The sequence below is a fragment of the Pangasianodon hypophthalmus genome, chromosome 28 (assembly GCF_027358585.1).
Source record: "Pangasianodon hypophthalmus isolate fPanHyp1 chromosome 28, fPanHyp1.pri, whole genome shotgun sequence".
Classification (NCBI taxonomy): Eukaryota; Metazoa; Chordata; class Actinopteri; order Siluriformes; family Pangasiidae; genus Pangasianodon; species Pangasianodon hypophthalmus.
This window is the reverse complement of record NC_069737.1, coordinates 3000989-3011088: the sequence shown is the minus strand read 5'-3', so window position 1 is coordinate 3011088 and position 10100 is coordinate 3000989. Positions and strand designations below refer to the sequence as shown.

The window sequence follows — 10100 nt, the reverse complement described above, 5'->3', positions numbered from 1 at the left end:
TGTGTAGTGTTATACAGTATAGTATGGAATAGTACAGTATTCCTTATATACACTAGTATGGAATAATATCTGGTAAAGTACAGTTTTATGCACGTTATCGTGTAGTATGAAGTGTTCTATACGGTATAGTATGGGATACCACAGTATATATGGTATGGTATAGTACAGTATTCTTTACATACACTAGTATGGAATAGTATATGATAAAGTACAGTATTATGCATAATGTGTAGTATGTGATGTAATATACACTATAATATGGGATAGTAGAGTATACGTTATATATGGTATAGTATGGGATATTACAGTAGACATGATTTGGGATAGTGCGGTAGACATACAGTATGGTATGGGATAGTACATTAGACATTAAAAACAGTGTGGTATGGGATAATACAGCAGACATTAAAGACAGTATGGTATGGGATAATACAGCAGACATTAAAGACAGTATGGTATGGGATAATACAGTAGACATTATAGACAGTATGGTATGGGATAATACATTAGACATTATACACAATATAGTATAGGTTAATACAGCAGACATTATACACAGTATGGTATGGGATAATACAGTAGACATTATAGACAGTATGGTATGGGGTAGTACATTAGACATTATACACAATATAGTATAGGTTAATACAGTAGACATTATAGACAGTATGGTATGGGATAGTACATTAGACATTATAGACAGTATGGTATGGGATAGTACATTAGACATTATACACAATATAGTATAGGTTAATACAGTAGGCATTAAAGACAGTATGGTATGGGATAATACAGTAGGCATTAAAGACAGTATGGTATGGGATAATACAGTAGGCATTATAGACAGTATGGTATGGGATAGTACATTAGACATTATACACAATATAGTATAGGTTAATACAGTAGGCATTAAAGACAGTATGGTATGGGGTAGTACAGTAGACATGAAAGACAGTATGGTATGGGATAGTACAGTAGGCATTAAAGACAGTATAGTATCAGATAGTACAGTATACATTATATACAGTATAGTAGCAGATAGTACTGTATATGGTAATGTTCAGATTTAGGCACAATATTGTGTAGTATGAAGTGTTCCATACAGTATACAATGGGAATTCTACAGCAAATAATGTTATATACAGTATAATATTGACAGTATAATATTGTCATTGACTGAGAAGTAAGGAAATGTCAGTTCTCAGTTGAAGGTGACTTAAAGAAGCCTCCCAAATGTGATCCAGCTCTACAGTATGTTATAAATGGTTATGAGTGTATACACATGTATGTAAAAACCCACATGTGCCCGTAATACAGCTGCAGTGATGAGTGAAGACCTGACAGCTGTGGATGAGATGTGCTTCCCTGTCTGGGAAGAGGATTTAAAGGTTTGCTGCTGGTGCTGCTGTTGCTTAGTGATCGTCGGGGCAGCGGGTGGTCTATTGTTGGCATGGCAACAGATGAACACTGGTTTTCCAATGGAAATTGCAGATGCCATTTTTTTCACAGCTCTGTGTTTTATATGCTGTCGTAGTTCTGCAGTAATTGCATGTTGTGTCACACAGAATGGGATATATCAATTTTAGGCTTGAATAACGATGAACGATGATGCTCCATTGGAAATATTAGAGCATCCGTCTAATCTAATTATGCATACTTTATATTATCTTAATGTGAAGCCGTCATGATTGTCATTCCTGAACAGTTACTGCCTTTACCTCCATCTAATTTCCCACTTTAATGCCTGAATAAATCAACATGGTGGTTGGTACTTTATCCCATCTATATTTTAATCGCCCTACGGGCCAGAGCTCTGTAAAGAAGAGGCCAGGATAATCATTACAATCTGCACAGGACAGAGGAGGAATTGCTTTACATCAATCACATCAATCACATCACAGAAATCACATGGACTACACACTCTTCCACATGTGACCTCATCATATATTACATGTACATGATTGTAAAAACCAAATGTCCAGTACCTCTCCTCACCACCAGGGGGCGGTGATCACCAGATCAGGAGCATCACTTGCAGAAAGAGGGTGTGTCTGAAACCCAAGGCCGCTGTTTGCAGCATCAGGGACTAATGAGTAGCTACATAATCAGTGCTGTGTAGGAAGGAAGGAACCGTTAAGGACACAGGCCTACATAATGATATGAAATAGATCTCTTGTGGTTGCCTCAGATTAAATTAAAGGGTATTAGGGAAATCCCATACTCTAATTATATTCATTAAAAATTTTTAAAAAGAAAACTTTAGTTTGCAGTATTCTGGTGGAGGCAAAGTGCGCAAAGATACTGTGTCATATGAGACTTTTTCATGGTACACAATATAATCATGAGATTTACTAAACAGCTGCAATGTGGAGAGGGAAATACTCCTTGCACTAACCTGTCTCAGGTAAAGAGTTTGCGGTAAAGAGTTTGCCTGAAGCGCTGCTTCTGTTTCCATCCTCAAACCATTAATAAGCTTAATCATTTAATTTAGTGAGTTGTGAAAGCAAACTGTACAATATACGGAACATTACTAATGCCCCACAATGCACTGCTGTAGGTTAATTTTCATTAAAACCTGAGACATTTCTAAATTCTCTGGTGAGCAGGGCTACGTATATCAATTTGTAATGCCACTAAATAACCAATCACTGACGTCTGACGTTGTATTAATCGAAATTATTAGCGCATGACGAGGTGGTAACTCGAAATTTATGGGTCCTAAGCTAGCTAGCTAAAAAATTAACGTCATCAATGTAAGATGTAATGTAGTGTGATGAAAGCATTATATATTTTCGGCTAGCGTCAAATAATCTTAAGCACTAAGAATATGTCGATGAAAATTGAGACTCAAACGGTAAACGGTCTCTCTTTTTTTTTGGTAAATATCGGTTTATGTTACTTTTTATAGTTCATGTCTGTTCATCTATTCCCTATGTAAAGCAACTATGAAGAAACATGCTATATAAGTAAGAAATAACACACAACAGAGCATGCTGTTATAGGAAAATTCATCAACGACAGCGTGGTACGATCAAGCAGAGTTACTCTGACCGTCCTGAGGTGTTTTATTCCTCATATACCACAGCAATTTGCCAACGATTGCAATTCTCATGTGACGTTGTACTTTTTATTCATTTATAGTTACGTTTGATGTTGTGAAACATCTTTCATGAAACAAGTTGGCTCCTGTTATCGCTTACGTTGTAGCTGCTATAAACAGTCGTTCCCTGACTAGCCTCTCTTTTTCTCTCTTGAAGTTAATAAGACAAAAGAAAAACACAGCTTGTCATGGTGGAAAACACACACATATATATACATATATCCATCCATTCTCTGTACCTCGTATCCTACACAGGGTCACAGAGAGCCTGGAGTCTATCCCAGGGAACTCAGGCACAAGGCAAGGGACATCCTGGACAGGGTGCCAACCCATCACAGGGCACAATCACACACTCCGGGCAATGTAGAAATGCCAATCAGCCTACAACACACATCACTGGACTGGGGGAGGAAACTGGAGGAAACCTCCCTAAGCATGGGGAGAATATGCAAACTCCACACACACACACACACACACACACACACACACACACACACAGGAGGCGGGATTCAAACCCCCAACCCTGGAGCTGTGAGGCAAATGTTCTAACCACTCTATCTATCTATCTATCTATCTATCCATACACACACACTTATATATATAATAAACACATTCACAGGTGTGTTGAAGTGTGACAAACACAAGCTAGCTCTATAAGAACACGTGGTGTTGTCTTCAGTTTACAGGTATATTCCTAAATTCTTGTGTTTATGATGAGGTGTGGAGATGCACATAGGGCATGAAAAAAAAACTACACATGCATATTTTTTTTCCCTTTTCAAAGGATTTTTAGTGCTCAAACCCTCTCTGGCCATTTGAGGTGCGAGCCCCAGTTTATATAGTTGTGGGCGGGGCCAGACTAATCCAACACTCCTGCAGAGGCGGGGTTTGGTGTGGATCGGGGGGCGTGGCTTATCCGGGTCTTCCCCGTTTTTTGTGTGTGTGTGTGTGTGTGTGTGTGTGTGTGTGTGTGTGTGTGTGTGTGTGTGTGTGTGTGTGTGTGTCTGTGTGTGTGTGTCCCCTTTGAGGAGCGCCGTCATGGAAACGCAGGCAGGAAATCAGCTCTGCCAGAATCCACATTCCTGGGATACTCATTAAAACATTTTTTAATAAAAGAAACGTGCTGGTGGAAATAAGAGTCGACTGGAGAGATACACTTACACACCCTGGGATCATCTCTTTGTATTCAACCTGGTGGATTTTTTTTTAACATAGCAATTCCTTATTGTTGGTGGATCTATTTCATTTTTGTCGGTTTTTTTTTACGCCTTGCTCTGAATGGCTTGAGGACGTTTGCAGGCTGTCTGTAAGACTCAGTGATGTCCAGGAGCTTTGTTTACTCCTTCATAGCAGTATTGAGGATATGATTTAAATATTAAAACAATCCCTAAACAAGGAGAAAGAAAGGAGAAAACGAGATATGCACACCATTTCTTCTTTCTTTCTCCATGTCTCGCAGAATGAGCGGAGGAGGATTTGCGGCTCTGGTTTGCGATTATTTATAGGAAATCATTCCTTCAGAATGAAAATGAGTGTCGTTGCATTTAGCTAAACTCTTCTGGAGGGTGTGGAAATCGTAGAAAACAGGAGAGAGCTTCAGGAAAACGGATTTTCTTCTGGTTTTTGGATGGAGAAAATGGAGAGCGAGGTGTTCACGCCTCAGCTTGAGCAGTTTCTGCTCACTCCTCTGGTGGCTTGGGTAAGATCAACCATCTCCTAATGTTTTTAGATATCTAACATCCATGCACATGTCTAATATCATTAAAAAAATAACATATTTTCTTTGTATTTTAGGTGAAAACGGTGGTCCAGCCAAAGCCAAGCGACCACAGCAGTCTTTCTCTGTACATGGAGTTAGTGGATGGTTCCTACCTCAATGAGGTCATGCTGAGGATGTAAGTCTTTCTATCTCCTATTATATTATATTATACCATCTTTTTTTCACTTGTGCTCAGCAACATTTCAGCCACAGGGTCAGCTGAGAGTGTGTTGTCATGCATTCGTTACACTGATCGCAGAAATGAAACCCTGTGCTGAAACCATGCCTTGGATTAAATCTCCATCAATGGAAGTTTTTTTCTTCTCATTGTGAGCTCTGAATGCCGATCACGAGCCACTCGAGCACATCTCTAGTCTCCAGACCTCCATGCGGTCGATGTTATGAAGGTCAGCGCATGAGAAGGCGTGCTTCAAGAACGCCACGCTTTGTGAAGACATTGTGCCTGAAGGGATTCTCCTGAGAAGGTTTCCAGAGGGCTTGAGAGGAACTGTGGGCTTTGTTGGTCTACAGTGTATTCAGCGCTCAGAAGGGAGATTTTTGTGCCTTCCGTTAAAAAAAAAAAAAAGGGAGGTTTCCTGGATAGCATCCTTGCATGGTTAATCTTTTAAGGAGCTTTGCATGTGTCCTTAGATACTACGTTCATACTAGGAAGAAACAAAGCGGCAGGAGATGATTCGGTTTCTACGTATGTGTGAGATACTGAGCCGTGATTTCATCAACAAGCGACATTTGCATCGAGATTTTCTCAATTCTGTGCAAAGATTTGCAGCGACCAATCCAAACGATTCCTCGGACCGAGTCTTATGCCGCGTGTGGTCCGACGTTTCTTCAGTTCCCCGCTCACAGCTTTAGTTCATACCTGCAGTTAGCTAAAAAAAAGACGTTGTCATTGGTCTTGGTCTGCATTGAAGCATCTTTTTTGGTTTATATTAAATTTAACGTCATTATAGACGTCTTTTTGATGTCAAAAAGATTTCGATTCTGGCTGAAATCTAGGCATTTTACTCACATAGCAGAGATGGGGTGTTGTTTTTCATATACATTTATATCTTTTCACTTTTTTTCATGTCTTTTTTCAAACCTTTTTATGCTTTTTTTGATTTGCATGGAAGTTTTCAAAAAATATCTTGTTCAAGACTACAGTGGTCGTGTACAAGACATCGGGTTTTACATAAACCAGAAAAGACGTCGTCATTGATCTTGGCATGGAGACGTCATTTTTGGATTATGTTAAGTTTGGAGTCATGTAGATGTACACTCGAGTCTTCTTTCTGAAGTCTTGAAAAAGAAATTTTAAAAATTTTAGATACTGGTTGAAATCTGGACTCATTAACATAGTAAAGACGTCTTTTTCACATCTTTTTTTCCTGTGTCTTATTTAACTTCTTTTTTCATGCCTTTTTTGTGCCTTTTTGTATCTTTTTATTTCTTTTTCATGGTCTTTTCACATCTTTTAAACATCTTTTAATTGTTTTCCCCACTTTTTCCTTTTTCTTTTCTTTTTTTTGAAGTCTTTTTTCATGTACTTTCATGCTTTTCCTCTCTTTTTGCACTTTTTTCCTTTGTCTTTTGTAATGTCTTTTCCCCATGTCTTTTCATATCTTTTTTTCACACCTTGTTTAGGACGTCTTTCCCCTACATCTTTTTTCACGTCTCGTTCACGTCTTTGTGCTCACTGGTTCGGGACTCTTGATTTGAATGTGTCTCTGTTGTGTTTTTTTTTTTTTTTTTTCCCCATCAGAGACCAATCCTAAAAATCAGTGAGATCTCAATTCATTTTGTTTGTAAAGCAGCTTTATGAAAATTCGGATGTAGATTTAGATCCATAATAAACAAAAACAGAGCTGACAGTGGCGAGGAAAAACTCCCTGAGACGTCATGAGGAAAGAAACCTTGAGAGGAACCAGACTAAAAAAGACCTCAACTCTCTTGGGGGTTGCCACCGGATTGTGTGATTATTACAATATAAAAGATCTGTCCTAGAGTTCCTCTGAGCTTCTCAGATCATCATCAGCAGTCAGGATCGTATAAATGGTGTGGTGTGGTGTGGGCGGGGCGTTCGTTCTGGTGGAGACTCTGAGCTTTGGGCAGCTGTTGGCGCTCGTCCTCTCAGCGTGGCGCTCGGACAGAAGGCACATTGTCTCAGAGGGAAGTGAAGCGGCTCTTTGTTAAGCGCCGCTCGTGTTAACCAGTTACCCTGGACATTAAATCTCCTGTTAAATCTCTACTGAAGGTCACGAGGAACTGGTTTATCGATTGCTGATTATTTTCAGTGGAGAGAAAATGTTTTCCTAATCAGATCTAGATTAGAGTCAGCATTTGTTCCCTAGCAGTGATTTCATACAATTTAACTTTGTCAGAAGAACTTAAAAGGAACGTCTCAGCATTGTATCCATCACAGGCTGAACTTCTGCCACGCTACATTATGGCTAGTAATCAATACTCGTTCTCCAGAATGGCTTCTGTTGCCTTGTTGACACTGATGGTCATTATCCAGAGGAATGGCTGCAGGGGGATTGATCTCCCCATTTGTCTTAGTAAATCTGAGTTCCAGGGACTGCAGTCGAGATGTTTAGGCCCGGAGCCGAGAGTCTTTTAGTGTCCTGCTGGTTCTCCAAAGTGCAGGGTGAAGTGTTCGGTAACACAGTCTGGGACAGTAGCAGGAAGTACATCTGCTAGTCACTAGCGGCACACGCAACCACTAACTGAAATATATTTTCAGCTGAAATTAGAAGCATGTCTGAAGATGAATGTGATTTTTGCATTTTATTTGAAAAAACCTGAAAAAACCTCGATTGCAATTTCGATTTCAGTTCATCAATATTCAACTCGTTTTCATACACGATGAAGTTCAGGATGATTACTTTCCAACAAAGTGCTAGCAAAGCCGTGTTGCACATAAACAAGAAAAAAAATCGTAGATTCAGTTTTTTTTTGTTGTTGCAAATTCACGGAAAATGAAACATGGTACAAAAATAGATCTCATCCTCTGTAAAGAGCAGTGACCTCCGGAAACCTGATATCACATCTGAACAGAAACTGAACAAAACTTGTTTGTTTGCGCTGATTTGTTTCATAGAAATTATCGTTTGTTTTTTGAGATTTTATTTTCTTTTTCTTTTGACGTGAGTCGAAAGCTGAGCGTGAAGTCACAGCACATTAAACCCCATAAAACTCCATACGCTTTTAAATTCTCGATTCTGATTGGTCAGAAAGTGTTATTAATTTTCTATAGAAGCAGTGCTTGTTTAAAACGTTATCGTTTCCGTAGTAACACCATACTCAGGGACTTATACGGCAGACGCGAAGCGTAAACATTAAAATTGTGCGTAATCGTAGATGTAGTGACGTTTTCTGTAAGGAGCTGTCTATTTAACATTCATGGAAGGAGTCTCCAGTTTCAGAGCTAAATCTGTAACTGTGACAAAGGAGCTTACGATATTGTGGTTTATCAGTAACATGACAAAGCTGCGTTTTTTTTTAAATTTCTCATTAACTTCAAGAGAGGAAAAAAGGGAGGCTGTTGAAGGAATGACTGTTTATAGCTGCTATAATGAAAGTGAGAACAGGAACTAACTTGTTTCAGTTGTTCCACATCATTAAATGTAGCTACAAATGGATAAAAAGTATTACATGTCGTTCTTTAATAAATATGAAATTGTAATCCTTGGCAATTTGCTGGTTTGTAAGAGGAATAAGACACTTTGTAGGAGTGGTATCGGTAACGCTTCATCACTCCACCGTGGTTGATTAATTACCTATTACAACACACCCCCAAGTGTGTGCCACTTTGATAAAAGTATATTCTGTGGCATGTCTAGATATATTTTATTAATATCTAGTTTTGTTTAGGATTTATGAGGTTACAGCATTTTGCTTTATTCATATTTAAAATAGCCCTAAAGTCATTTTAATGCAACGCGGCTGAGATGCCAATACAAAAGAGGGGTTTTATTATAACTGTGATGAATTATCGTGATTAATGTTGTGATTATCATCTAAAATAATTGGCTCATATAAATAAGAGGAAAAAAAACAAACTTATTTATTAAAAAATGAATGTGGCTCACATGCATTTCAAAGCTCTGACTGTAAAATGCGTCACATTTGTTCAGTAAAGTGTCTTGGCACTGTAGAGGTTCTTTCCGAAAACATTTTCCTTTGTCTTTCTTTGTGGTTGCGTGGTCATGCCTCCTGCTTTGGTTCATGCAAACACACAAACACAAACACACACACATATATACACACGCACGTTAAAAGCTCTACGTCTCCTCCTGTTTTTTCCTAGAACGCTTCGGCAGACAGATTTCTTGCTCTAAGAAGAGAAGCCTCCAGGATTAGTTAACGGTTCAGCGTATGTGGCACAGATGGTGGAGGTGAACTCTGCTCCACATAAGCAGACGCTCTTACAGACTTCTACACTACCTGAATCCACGTTCAGGTCCTCTTCTCCTCATCACCTCATCACCAGCCGAGCCATTAACACACAAACTGTAGCACTTTTCCCAGCAGTGGGCCGAAAAGATTTCTGTTTTACGACAGCACTTTAATTACATAAATCCCCAATCAGCCTTTTTTTTCTTTCAGCAGCCTCAATTCACACCCCATGCTGCTTTTCTTGAGACAGAGGGTGATAATGGGATAAACCCACATTAACACACACACACACACACACACACACACTCTTCTGGCGTCCTTCTTCCTTCCTCTTGATACAGCAAAGCCTTGTTTCCTCCTTTGTTTCCTCCTTCGCTCATTCAGGGTCTCGGCTTGTGTGAAAATTTTTTATCTTGAGGGATCAAAGTGGAGCTGCAGGCAGGTAGGAGAGGGAGAGGAAGATGAAGACGACGATGAAGGTTCCTTGAAGGTTCCATCCCCCCTCCGTCCCTTGGGGATTTTGCTCTTATCTTCCAAATCGAAATTGGCTCCCGTGCTTCCTTTTGCGCCTCCTGTTTGAAAAACTTCCACACATTTCATTAAAATGACAGCCATACATTTTCACGTATTCTTAACTTATGTTTTATTTTCAAATTTAATTGTTAAAAAAAAACATAAGTGAGTGCAACAGGAGTCATATTACAGATCAAGTTTCCAAAAATTGTCTTGAAGTTTTTACTGTGGCTGAATCCCAAATTGAATATCCAGTGCACTATGTAGGCTCTGAAGTGTCATTATGCTATACCCTATGTAGTGAGCACATATAGTGAATAGACAGATTAT

The 10100-nt window shown here is 39.1% G+C and overlaps 1 protein-coding gene across 5 annotated transcripts in view; it reads left to right on the top strand.

Annotated features, from left to right (window-relative positions):
• Window positions 1–4093: 4093 nt before the first annotated feature.
• ccdc88ab (coiled-coil domain containing 88Ab) overlaps window positions 4094–10100 on the top strand; it is a 58318-nt gene continuing 52311 nt past the window's right edge. For all 5 annotated transcript variants that reach the window (XM_034301135.2, XM_034301134.2, XM_034301133.2 and 2 more), the window contains exons 1-2: window positions 4094–4799; window positions 4895–4995. In XM_034301135.2, coding sequence (XP_034157026.2) covers window positions 4728–4799; window positions 4895–4995 — 173 coding nt within the window. In that variant the 5' untranslated portion in view covers window positions 4094–4727. The remainder of the gene's footprint in view (window positions 4800–4894; window positions 4996–10100) is intronic.